At 38.3% G+C, this 13,895-nt stretch overlaps 1 protein-coding gene across 1 annotated transcript; it reads left to right on the forward strand.

The window, feature by feature from the left end:
- Positions 1–759: 759 nt before the first annotated feature.
- LOC138441666 (olfactory receptor 10H4-like) lies at positions 760–1,698 on the forward strand. Its single transcript, XM_069592765.1, has one exon. It carries the CDS (start codon positions 850–852, stop codon positions 1,696–1,698), a length of 849 nt encoding a protein of 282 aa, XP_069448866.1. The 5' UTR covers positions 760–849.
- Positions 1,699–13,895: the final 12,197 nt, after the last annotated feature.

Genomic DNA, 13,895 nt, shown 5'->3' on the forward strand with positions numbered 1-13,895 from the left:
ATTTCATTGTTCTTGCTTTCAAGATTGCTGCCTCACATTTCCTTTGGTACACATTTTCCTGGCATATATTTGTCCATTTTTTCATTTTCAAAATAGTTTGAAAATAAAGATGAATGGGTTACTCAATAAAAGGACAAAGATTATCAGAGAGAAAAGATTTTTCAGAACACTGATAACCAAATATATGTTTTCTAGAGCAGGAGCACTATTCAAGAGAATATGACCCAGATCATCCATGTCTGTTTTAATGATTACAAATCTAGATTCTTTTATTTCTTTCCATCACTGTTAATAAACATAACCCAGTAGCCAAACAATATCTTAAGCACTTAAGGAGCTGATGTTAGTTTATCAATATCACATTAATAAATGGTTAAGTATTATGGGCTCCCAGGTGGCTCAGCGGTAAACAATCTGCGTGCCAATGCAGGAGACATGGGTTCCATCCCTGGGTCAGAAAGATCCTCTGGAGGAGAAAATGGCAACCTGCTCCAGTATTCTTACTGGGAAATCCCATGGACAGAGGAGTCTGGCAGGCTACAGTCGATAGGGTCACAAAGAGTCGGACATGACTGAGTGACTGACCATGAGCATGAGCTCAAAGTACTATTATGATTTACTACATCTCACTGATGAAGATTGTGAGACTAGTATAGATGTCTTCGATTGCCATTTAACCTATGTTAGAGCCTCTGTTTTAACCATTGGGCCTTCATCTTGCTTCTGATCTCCCCAGATGCAGCATCCTCGTCTGCTCAGAACTACAGCACAGTGTCTGAGTTCATCCTCATCGGCTTCTCCAACTTCCCTCAGCAGCTCCTGCCCACCTTCTTCCTGCTGTACCTGCTGATGTACCTGTTCACGCTGCTGGGCAACCTGCTCATCATGGGCACCATCTGGAGGGAGCACAGCCTCCACACTCCCATGTACCTCTTCCTCTGTGCCCTCTCCATCTCTGAGATCCTGTTCACTGTTGCGGTCACCCCTCGCATGCTGGCGGACATGCTCTCCACCCACCGCTCCATCACCTTTGTGGCCTGTGCCAGCCAGATGTTTTTTTCCTTCACTTTTGGCTTCACCCACTCCTTCCTGCTCATGATCATGGGCTACGACCGCTACGTGGCCATCTGCCACCCCCTGCGCTACAACGTGCTCATGAGCACCCGTGACTGTGCCCGTCTTGTGTCCTGGTGCTGGGCTGGTGGCTCGGTCATGGGGATGATGGTGACACTGATAGTTTTCCATCTCACTTTCTGTGGGTCTAAGGAGATTCACCATTTTGTCTGCCATGTGCTTTCCCTCTTGAAGCTGGCCTGTGGGAAGGAGACAACCTCTGTCACCATGGGTGTGATCATGGTCTGTGTCACGGCCCTGATGGGCTGCTTGTTCTTCATCGTCCTCTCCTATGTCTTCATCGTGGCTGCCATCCTGAGGATCCCCTCCACTGAGGGCCGGCACAAGACCTTCTCCACCTGTGTCTCCCACCTCACCATAGTGGTCGTGCACTACGGTTTTGCCTCCATCATCTACCTCAAGCCCAGAGGCACCCATTCCATGGACAGCAACACTCTGCTGGCCACCACCTACACAGTCTTCACCCCCTTTCTTAGCCCCATCATATTCAGTCTCAGGAATAAGGAGCTGAAGAACGCCATACAGAGAAGCTTCCGCAGAACTTTCCATCCCCTAAGCTCCTGATGGCCAGTTTGGTGGTATGGAAGGTGACAGATGGTTTGGGTTTAATAATTTCTATCTCTATAGAACTCTGCAGTGATTCAGGTCTGTGAAACACTCACACTCCATAGGAGTTGGATGCACACTAGCTATTAGTTTTTCTCCAATTTTCCCCCTCCTGCCATAAACTCTATCATCACAACCTCTTTTTTTAAACTGGAGTATAATGGCTTTACAATGTTGTGTTAGTTTATGCTTTATAACAAAACAAATCAACTGTATGCATAGATATATCCCTTCCTTTTGAACCTCTGTCCCACCCACTCCACATCCTACCCCTCTGGGTTATCATGGAGCACCCAGATGAGCTCCCTATGCTATAAGAGCAGGTTCCCAGTACTCAACTATTATACACATGATAGTGTATATATGTCAATCCTAATCTCCCATTTCATCCCAATCCCCCTTCCCCACAACTATGCCCACATGTCAGTTCTCTATGTCTGTGTCTCTATTCCTGCCCTGAAAATAGGTTCATCTGTACCATTTTTTAGATTCCTCATTTATGTGTTAATATATGATCTTTGTTTTTCTGTGTCTTACTTACTCCAGTCTGTGCCTGAAAAGGAATGAATATATGTACATGTATAACTGAATCAATATGATATACACTTGAAACTAATGCAGCACTGTAAATCAACTATATACAAATTTAAAAAAAATCTTGTTAAAGATAAAAGACAGACTCTAGGTTCATCCTCAGTTCAACTGACTCACTTTTGTTCCTTTTTATGGCTGAGTAATATTCCATTGTAGATATGCACCACATCTATCCATTCATCTGTTAATGGATCTCTAGGTTGCTTCCATGTCCTGGCTACTATAGATAGCGTTGCAGTGAATATTGGGGTGCATATATCTTTGTGCCCAGTGAGATGAACTTATCCCATTATTTTTGCCTAAGAATGTATTATTTATCTGTAGGCAGGTGGAGAGCACCACATGGATGTGTCAGGACCCTGATGCAGCTGACTCTTCTTTAATGGATTAGTAAAAGAAGATTTTATTTCCCCATCCTCCCAAATTAAAAAAAAAAATAAAAAAGCTAGAATAACCTGAAGATAATACAAAATGCTACCAGGACTGTGCCTTTTTCATATATGAAGCACTGTGTCTAGTGTTTTGTTACTTTTGTCTTTTTTTTTAAAATTTTTATTGGTATATAGTTGATTTACAATGTTGCATTAGTTTCAGGTGAGCAGCATATTGATTGATGTTATAACATATACATATATTCATTCCTTTTCAAATTCTTTTCATATATAGGTTATTACAGGATATTGAGTAGAGAGAATTCCCTGTGCTATACAATAGGTCCTTGTAAGTTATCTATTTTACATATAGTATTGTCTATATGTTACTCGTAAATTCATAGTTTATCCCTCCCCCTCATGTTTCTCCTTAAGTAACTGTAGCTTCTTTTCAAAGCCTCAGAATCTGTTTCTGTTCTCTAAATAAGTTCATTTATATCACTTTTATTTATTTTTTTCAGGAAACAACAATAAAACAATATTTTATTTTACTTTAAAAAAATTTTTATTTTTACTTTATTTTGCTTTATAATACTGTATTGGTTTTGCCATATATTGACATGAATCAGCCACGGTGTACATGAGTTCCCAATCTTGAACCCCCCTCCCACCTCCCACCCCATATCATCTCTCTGGATCATCCCCATGCACCAGCCCCAAGCATCCTGTATCCTGTATCGAATATAGACTGGCAATTCGTTTCTCACATGATAGTATACATGTTTCAATGCCATTCTCCCACATCATCCCACCCTCTCCCTCTACCACAGAGTCCAAAAGTCCATTCTAAACATCTGTGTTTCTTTTGCTGTCTCACATACAGGGTCATCATTACCATCTTTCTAAATTCCATATATATGTGTTAGTATGCAGTATTGGTGTTTTTCTTTCTGGCTTACTTCACTCTGTATAATAGGCTCCAGTTTCATCAATCTCATTAGAACTGATTCAAATGTATTCTTTTTAATAGCTGAGTAATACTCCATTGTGTATATGTACCACAGCTTTCTTATCCAATCATCTGCTGATGGACATCTAGGTTGCTTCCATGTTCTGGCTATTATAAACAGTGCTGCAATGAACATTGAGGTACACGTGTCTCTTTCAATTCTGGTTTCTTCGGTGTGTATGCCCAGCAGTGGGATTGCTGGGTCATTAGGCAGTTCTATTTGCAATTTTTAAAGAAATCTCCACACTGTTCTCCATAGTGGCTGTACTAGTTTGCATTCCCACCAACAGTGTAACAGGGTTCCCTTTTCTCCACACCCTCTCCAGCATTTATTGCTTGTAGACTTTTGGATCGCTGTCATTCTGACTGGTGTGAAATGGTACCTCATTGTGGTTTTGATTGCATTTCTCTGATAATGAGTGATGTTGAGCATCTTTTCATGTGTTTGTTAGCCATCTGTATGTCTTCTTTGGAGAAATGTCTATTTAGTTCTTTGACCCATTTTTTGATTGGGTCATTTATTTTTCTGGAATTGAGTTGCATAAGTTGCTTGTATATTTTTGAGATTAGTTGTTTGTTAGTTGCTTCATTTGCTATTATTTTCTCTAATTCCGAAAGCTGCCTTTTCACCTTGCTTATAGTTTCCTTTGTTGTGCAGAAGCTTTTAATTTTAATTAGATCCTGTTTGTTTATTTTTACTTTTATTTCCAGTATTCTTGTAGGTGGATCATAGAGGCTCCTGCTGTGATTTATAATAGGCCAGTTAGATCTAACTGATATCTATAGGACATTTCACCCCAAAACAATGAATTTCACCTTTTTCTCAAGTGCTAATGGAACCTTCTCCAGGAGAGATCACATCCTGGGCCATAAATCTAACCTTGATAAATTCAAAAAAATTGAAATCATTCCAACTATCTTTTCTGACCATAATGCATTAAGATTAGATCTCAATTACAGGAGAAAAACTATTAACGATTCCAATATATGGAAGCTGAACAACACGCTTCTGAATAACCAACAAATCACAGAAGAAATCAAAAAAGAAATCAAAATATGCATAGAAACGAATGAAAATGAAAACACAACAACCCCAAACCTGTGGGACACTATAAAAGCAATGCTAAGAGGAAAGCTCATAGCAATACAGGCATACCTCAAGAAACAAGAAAAAAGTCAAATAAATAACCTCTCTACACCTAAAGCAGCTAGAAAAGGAAGAAATGGAGAACCCCAGAGTTAGTAGAAGGAAAGAAATCTTAAAAATTAGGGCAAAAATAAATGCAAAAGAGACCATAGCAAAAATCAACAAAGCCAAAAACTGGTTCTTTGAAAAGATAAATAAAATTGACAAACCGCTAGCCAGACTCACCAAGACACAAAGGGAGAAAAATCAAAAATCAAATCAATAAAATTAGAAATGAAAATGGAGAGATCACAACAGACAACACAGAAATACAAAGGATCATGAGACTTATCAGCAATTATATGCCAATAAGATGGACAATGTGGAAGAAATGGACAAATTCTTAGAAAGGTACAACTTTCCAAAACTGAACCAGGAAGAAATAGAAAATCTTAACAGACTCATCACAAGCACGGAAATTGAAACTGTAATCAGAAATCTTCCAGCAAACAAAAGCCCAGGACCAGATGGCTTCACAGCTGAATTCTACCAAAAATTTCGAGAAGAGCTAACACCTATCCTCCTCAAACTCTTCCAGAAAATTGCAGAGGAAGGCAAACTTCCAAACTCATTCTATGAGGCCACCATCACCCTAATACCAAAACCTGACAAAGATGCCACAAAAAAGAAAACTACAGGCCAATATCACTGATGAACATAGATGCAAAAATCCTTAACAAATTTCTAGCAATTGGAATCCAACAACATATTAAAAAGATCATACACCATGACCAAGTGGGCTTTATCCCAGGGATGCAAAGATACTTCAATATCCACAAATCAATCAATGTAATTCACCACATTAACAAATTGAAAAATAAAAGCCATATGATTATCTCAATAGATGCAGAGAAGGCCTTTGACAAAATTCAACATCCATTTATGATAAAAAAAAGAAAAACTCTCCAGAAAGCAGGAATAGAAGGAACATACCTCAATGTAATAAAAGCTATATATGACAAACCCACAGCAAACATTATCCTCAATGGTGAAAAATTGAAAGCATTTCCCCTAAAGTCAGGAACAAGACAAGGGTGCCCACTTTCACTGCTACTATTCAACATAGTTCTGGAAGTTTTGGCCACAGCAATCAGAGCAGAAAATACATAAATAAATAAAAGGAATCCAAATTGGAAAAGAAGGGGTAAAACTCTCACTGTTTGCAGATAACATGATCCTCTACATAGAAAACCCTAAAGACTCCACCAGAAAATTACTAGAGCTAATCAATGAATATAGTAAAGTTGCAGGATATGAAATCAACACACAGAAATCCCTTGCATTCCTATACACTAATAATGAGAAAGTAGAAAAAGAAATTAAGGAAACAATTCCATTCACCATTGCAACGAAAAGAATAAAATACTTAGGAATATATCTACCTAAAGAAACTAAAGACCTATATATACAAAATTATAAAACACTGATGAAAGAAATCAAAGAGGACATTAATAGATGGAGAAATATACCATGTTCATGGATCAGAAGAATCAATACAGTGAAAATGAGTATACTACCCAAAGCAATCTACAGATTCAATGCAATCCCTATCAAGCTACCAGCGGTATTTTTCACAGAGCTAGAACAAATAATTTCACAGTTTGTATGGAAACACAAAAAACCTCAAATAGCCAAAGCAATCTTGAGAAAGAAGAATGGAACTGGAAGAATCAACCTGCCTGACTTCAGGATCTACTACAAAGCCACAGTCATCAAGACAGTATGGTACTGGCACAAAGACAGAAATATAGATCAATGGAACAAAATAGAAAGCCCAGAGATAAATCCATACACCTATGGACACCTTATCTTCGACAAAGGAGGCAAGAATATACAATGGATTAAAGACAATATCTTTAACAAGTGGTGCTGGGAAAACTGGTCAACCACTTATAAAAGAAGGAAACTAGATCACTTTCTAACACCATACACAAAAATAAACTCAAAATGGATTAAAGATCTAAACGTAAGACCAGAAACTATATATCACTTTTAAAATTAGATTCTACATATGAATGTTATCATGAATATTTATCTTTCTCTGTCTGACTTACTTCACTTACTATGATAATCTTTAGTTCCATCCACGTTTCTGCAAATGGCATTATTTCATTCTTTTTTATGGTAGAGCAATATGAATATATATACATCTTCTTTACCACTCTTCTGTCAATGGACATTTAGGTTGCTTCCATGTCCTGGCTATTGCAAAGAGTGAACATTGGGGTGCATATACATTTTCTAATTATGGTTTTCTCTATGTATATGCCCGAGTGGGATTGCTGTATCAGATGGTAACTCTATTTTAATTTTTAAAGAAACTTTCATAGTGGCTGTACCAAATTACATTCCTGCCAACGATGTAGGAGGGAAGCCTTTTCTCCACACTCTCTCCAGTATTTATTGTTTATAGCCTTTTTGATGATGGCCATTCTGACTGGCCTGAGGTGATGCCTCATTATAGTTTTGATTTGTATTTCTCCAATAATTACCAATGTTTGAAACGTTGTTGTTGACCCAGAAAAAGACACCGAGATTCTTGGCCTCTGGAGGAGAAGAATTCAATCCAAGGCCAGAGATGAGGCTTGATTGCTCAGAACTTTTGTGTAATAAAGTTTTGTTAAAACATAAAGGAGAGAGAGAAAGCTTCTGACATAGGCATCAGAAGGGGGCAGAAAGAGTACCCCCCTGCTAGTCTTCAGCTGGATGTTATATAGTCACTAGCAGTCTGTTAATGAAAGAAAGGAATGTCTTAAAACTCAGGATGGCACCAGGCCCCTCATCCATAAGATGTATTTTGGGATAATCTTGGCACCAGACAGGCCACCAAACGATTGATTTGAATCTTGTAGAAGGGCAGATTACCATACAAATAGTTTCATTTACATAGATTAGGGGAACAATGCCTGAGTATAACATACTGGTTTGTCAAGTAGGTCCTGAGCCATTAGGCGGAACCGACTTGAAGACAGAATTTAGAGTAAATGCATAGTACATTAAGATAGATAGACAAACATTTCCATAAGGAAACTGCATTGGTTAACTCAAGGTTTGAAAACAGTTAACTTCAGGTGAAACCAGGTGTCATTATGGCAACACAGTATTTTAAAAGAAACCTCCTTCTAAATGTGTATAGAGAAGGAAAAAAATATTGCTAGTTTGTTTCCTCCTGCCGCTTAAGAGAGAAAAAAATGTCTGACACTTGCACCCTATTTCCTCCGTTTGGAGACCCCTGGCCTTCCTGCCTGTTACCCCTCTCATGTTGAGCATCTTTTCATGTGCTTTTTCACCATCTGTTTGTCTTCTTCGAAAAAAATGTCTACTTAGATCTTCCACTGTTTTTGGATTGAGTTGTTTGTTGTTGTTGTTTTATATATATCGAGCTGCATGAGCTTAAAAAGTACAACTTTTCAAGACTGAACCAGGAGAAATAGGATATGTAAACAGACCAATCACAAGATTTGAAACTGAAACTGTGATTTCAAAACACCCAACAAACAGAATTCCAGGACCAGGTGGCTTCAAGGGCTAATTCTATGAGACATCTAGAGAATAGTTAACACCTACCCTTCTTAAACTTCCCAAAAAATTGTAGAGGAAAGAATACCTCCAAGCTCATTCAACACCCTGATACCAAAACAAGTCAAAAATACCACAAAAAAGCAAAATACAGGCCAATATCTCTGATGAATATACACACAAAAAATCTTAACAAAATACTAGCAAACAGCATATTAAAAGGATCCTACACCATGTTATGCCAGGGATGCAATGATTCTTCAATATATACAAATCAATCAATGTGATACACCACATTAACAAATTGAAGAATAAAAACCATATGATCATCTCAATGGATGCAGAAAAGATTTTAATGAACTCTTAAATTTGATTTCCTAGTATTTTGTTGAGATTATTTGTACCTATATTCGTCAAGGATATTGGCCTGTTATATTTTTAATCTTGTAGTGTTGTTATCTTGTGATGTCAGGGCAAAGCAGTCATTTAAAGTGAGTTTGTAAGGGTTCACTTTCTTCAATTTTTTAGAAGAGTTTGAAAATGATTGGAATTGATTCTTTAAGAATTTGATAGAACTAATCTGCTAAACAGCTGATTCTGGGCTTTTCTTTTCTAATTCTATGAAACATTTAGAGATGGGTTAATATCTAAACAAAAACCAGACTCAAGGTTTTTGAATATTGATTCAATTTCTTTATTTGTTTTGATATGTTCACATTTTCTATTCCTTTATGAGTCAGTCTTTGGATTTTGAGGAGTTAATCATTTCTTCTTCTAGGTTGTCCATTTTGTTGTGTATAATTGTTTGTTATAGTCTCCTATGACCTTTTTCATTTTTGTGATAGTTGCAATATTCCCTTTTTCATTTCTAGTTTCATATGCATTCTCTTTATTTTTTCTATTTAGTCTACCTAAAGGTTTGTCTATTTTGTTTATCTTTCCAAAGAATCAGCTCTTATTTTCATTGATCTTTTCTGTTATTTTTCTAGTCTGTTTTTTACTTCTGCTTTTACCTGTTTTATTTCCTTCTTTCTACTAACTAGTGAATTAGTTGGAGAAGGCAATGGCACCTCACTCCAGTACTCTTGCCTGGAAAATCCCATGGACAGGGGAGCCTGGTAGGCTGCAGTCCATGGGGTTGCGAAGAGTCGGACATGACTTTACCTGTTTTATTTCCTTCTTTCTACTAACTTTAGCCTTTGTTCTTCTTTTTCTAATTCCTTGAGATTGAAAATTAATTTCTTTATTTGAGAGTCTCTGTTTTCTTCTTAACATAGATGTTTATCAAAATAAACTTCCCTCTTAGAACTACTTTTGCTGTATCCCAAGTTTTGGTATGTTGCATATCCATTTTTCTGTCTTCCAATATTTTTAAAAATTCCCTTTTGTTTTCATTATTGACCTAACAGTTGCTCAGCAAACAAAAGTCTAGGACCGGACAGATTCACAGGAAAATTCAATCAAACATATAAAGAAGAGCTAATATGTATCCTTCCCAAACTACTCCAAAAAGTTGAAGAGAAGGGATCACTTGAAAAATGACCTGTCTGCTTATACCCTTGGGACACAGTATAAACTCTCCTGTGGTCAAGAGATCATGCTTCATCTTCAACATTATATCCCAGCCCTCCCCAGCTCTCCAGGTTTTCTAACTTCCTGGCTGTTCCTGGAAAAAACCAAGCATGCTCAGACATCAGGGACTTTGCACATGCTGTTGTTTCTACCTGAAATACCCTTCCTCTGGCATATTCTATACATCCTTGAGTCTGACCTTAAATGTCACCTCCTCAGGAAAGCCTTCCCTAATTTCCCCATACTAAGTCATCACTCCTGTTATAAGCCCTCATAGTGACTTCTTTCTTTTCCTTGTACCTTTTAATCACAATAGATCATGTATATTAATTAGTGTGATTTTTAAAAAATAGTCACATCTTTATCTCTCCACTACTGTTTGCTTTCTTGAACACTGGAATCAGGGTCGCATCTAAGTACTTCAACAATGGATACCCTATAGCATCTAAAACAGTGTTTAACACACATAGTGGGTGCTCAATAAATGTTTGTTAAGTATTACGTCAGGGTTTATTACTTGGCACTATTGACATTTGGGACTGGCTCATTCTTTGCAGTGGGATCTGTTTTGTGCATTGCAGGGCGCTGAGCAGCATCCTTTACCTTTGCCCACTAGATATTATAGCACATTTCCTGCTCCTTTGGTTGTAACAACCAAAAATGTCTACAAAACCTTCCCTACAGAACTAAGTGTCCTCTGGAAGCACTGGAGTACAGGAATGAGGGAAGACCTGGCTGATGCTCCCAAGCTGCAGAGTCATGCCCCTTTTGGTGGTTCTTAGCATCTGGTCCATATCTTGGTGAGAGCCCTGACATTTCTCTGTGTGTCTTTCCACCACGGATCATGGGAACTCTTCAAAGACAGGGGCTAGCAATAAACCCATCTCTATTCTCCCAAATCTCTATTCTCCCAAAACTAGAACAGGATTTGGCACACAGGAGACCTCAAATAATTATTAAACAGAGGTTCAACTTATGGAGAAAGACTGAATTTGAGATAAATGATGTATAGTTACACTTCAACTTAAACATGAATACTCATTTTTTTCAACTTTGGCTAATTTGAGTAATTTATTGCTTATACATTTCAACTCTATTTTGTTATTGTGTACATGGACTTCCCAGATGGCACAATGGTAAAGAACGTGCCTACCAATGCAGGAGACACAGGGGATGTGAGTTCGATCCCTGGGTCAGGAAGATCCCCCACACTCCAGCATTCTTGCCTGGAAAATTCCATGGGCAGAGGAGCCTGGTGGGCTACAGCCTGTTTGGACATGACTGCAGATGGTGGTTGCAGCCATGAAATTAAAAGACGCTTACTCCTTGGAAGAAAATTATGACCAACCTAGATAGCATATTGAAAAGCAGAGACATTACTTTGCCGACTAAGGCCCATCCAGTCAAGGCTATGGTTTTTCCTGTGGTCATGTATGGATGTGAGAGTTGGACTGTGAAGAAAGCTGAGTGCTGAAGAATTGATGCTTTTGAACTGTGGTGTTGGAGAAGACTCTTGAGAGTCCCTTGGACTGCAAGGAGATCCAACCAATCCATTCTGAAGGAGATCAGCCCTGGGATTTCTTTGGAGGGAATGATGCTAAAGCTGAAACTCCAGTACTTTGTCCACGTCATGTGAAGTGTTGACTCATTGGAAAAGACTCTGATGCTGGGAGGGATTGGAGGCAGGAGGAGAAGGGGACGACAGAGGATGAGATGGCTGGATGGCATCATGGACTCGATGGACGTGAGTCTGAGTGAACTCTGGGAGTTGGTGATGGACAGGGAGGCCTGGCATGCTGAAATTCATGGGGCCGCAAAGAGTCAGACACGACTGAGCGATTGAACTGAACTGAACAGAACTGACCACACATTTGTGGTTCCTGGTTGTTGTTTGTAGCAATATCACCATAACCTAGTGTCCATTAAGTGTTATAAATTGCTATTTTAAATAGCTATAAAAATTCATATTCCAAAACAATTTCACTTTGCCAATGAAACTTTTTTAAACATTGAGATATGATTGACAGATAACATCGTGTAAGTCTATGGTATACAGTATGATTTGATACATTTATTTATCACAATATGATTATCACTGCAGTGTTAACCAACACATCTGTAATATCACATAATTATCATAACTTTTTGTAGTGGAACAATTAAGATCTAGAGTCTTAGCAACTTTGAAATTTCTAATACATTATTATTGTCTATGATCACTGTGCTGTACTTTAGACCCCCAGAGCTTATTTATCTTCTGATTGATCTACTGGTTGCAAGTTTGTGCCCTTAAACAACATCTCCCCACTTCCCCCACCCCTCATTCTCTGGTGATCAACATTCCACTCTCTGTTTTTTATGAGTTTATCTTTTTCAGATTCCATTTATAAGAGATATTATACTGTATTTGTCATTCTCTTGAGTACACATGCTTTCAACAAATTATAAGTACTATTATGTGTGGTCAACTTTAAATCTTCCCCTCACACCCAAGGGATATCATTACACATTGTGACTAAGGAATAAATTTAATCCTGGGCTCTGCACTCGTCATTGTTCAACAAACAGTTCCACACTGACTTGTGTGCAATGTCACTCTCTCACAGAGAAAGCGATTTCTTATGGTGGGACTTTTTTCCTTAATTCAACTCTGGAGACTTTTCTCTACAGCTACTCAAGATTCACATTTGAAATGTGGTGGTTCCCTGAATTTTTCTGAGGCTGCTTATTACTGTTTCTAACTGCTACTGCATAGATCCATGCAATGTTAAAATTCAGGGGTGTTTTGCTTTCCTCTACTGTAATCTGGCTTAGACTTTTGTAGCCTCACAAAATTTGTGTTGTGGCAATATGTCGTTGCCCAGGGGAGGGTGGAGGCTTGACCTATTCCTTTTGACAGAGTTGATAAGAAGTCTAGGGTAGGTTGATAAGAAGTCTAGGGTAGGTTGATAAGAAGTCTAGGGTAGGTTGATAAGAAGTCTAGGGTAGGTTGATAAGAAGTCCAGGGTCCCCAAGGAGGAGAAAGGGGTATGGGGCTCTCAAGAAGGAAAACGGGACAGACTTTTTTCTACATTACTTGATCTTAGTCACATAAGACATTTCTTCTTAAATTCTGAGTTGTTATGACAACAGTCTTTAAGACTAACTTTCTTTAAGCCCAGAGCTAATGATTATACAACAAAATAACACATCTTGCTCAAAGGTATCTTTTTCCGTATGCTCTGTACGAACGATTATATAACAACAATAGACAACTATTGGAGGACATGTTTCTCCTTTCTAACAAGAACCTTGTGGTTAATCTTGTTATCTTAAGATGACAAGATAACTTACGTTGTGGTAGTGGCTTTAATAAAAGTATATAAGGCCTTGATAAGACTAGCAAGTGGGACACTCTCCATTCCCCTTCTGATGTCTATGTCAGAAGCGTTCTCTGTCCCTTTTCACTGTAATAAAACTTCTGCCACACAAAAACTCTGAGTGATCAAGCCTGGTCCCCAAAGCTATATCTTCTTCAGAGATCACGAATCCAACACTATTCACTGTAAGCTATCACTTTTCTCTTAGCAATTGGGTTTATGGTGATGGGAGTAATTAGATCACCCTGGTTTCTGGCAGAAGAACAAATTCCAGGTTTAATGCTACCTGACAAAGTGTTGTGCAAGAAATAGGAATCAATGAATCTGACTTTCTCAGTGATGTCATCACATACATCTTTCAACCAAGAATATATGGAGAATGATGTTTAACCGTTTTGCAAACATTTGAATGTTGCCTATAAGGGTCCTTATAAACCATACAGCATTAGGCAAATATAGGCTATTACGTGCTTACAGGGTGCCATCTCTAACAGTAGCCTCCGGTAACCTGATTTACCTATTTCCAAGGAATTCCTCCCAGATAA

The sequence above is a fragment of the Ovis canadensis genome, chromosome 5, assembly GCF_042477335.2.
Source record: "Ovis canadensis isolate MfBH-ARS-UI-01 breed Bighorn chromosome 5, ARS-UI_OviCan_v2, whole genome shotgun sequence".
Taxonomy (NCBI): Eukaryota; Metazoa; Chordata; class Mammalia; order Artiodactyla; family Bovidae; genus Ovis; species Ovis canadensis.

Coding starts and splice junctions, on each gene's coding strand:
- LOC138441666 (XM_069592765.1), top strand. CDS start 850: ATGTACCTGTTCACGCTGCTGGGCAACCTGCTCATCATGGGCACCATC.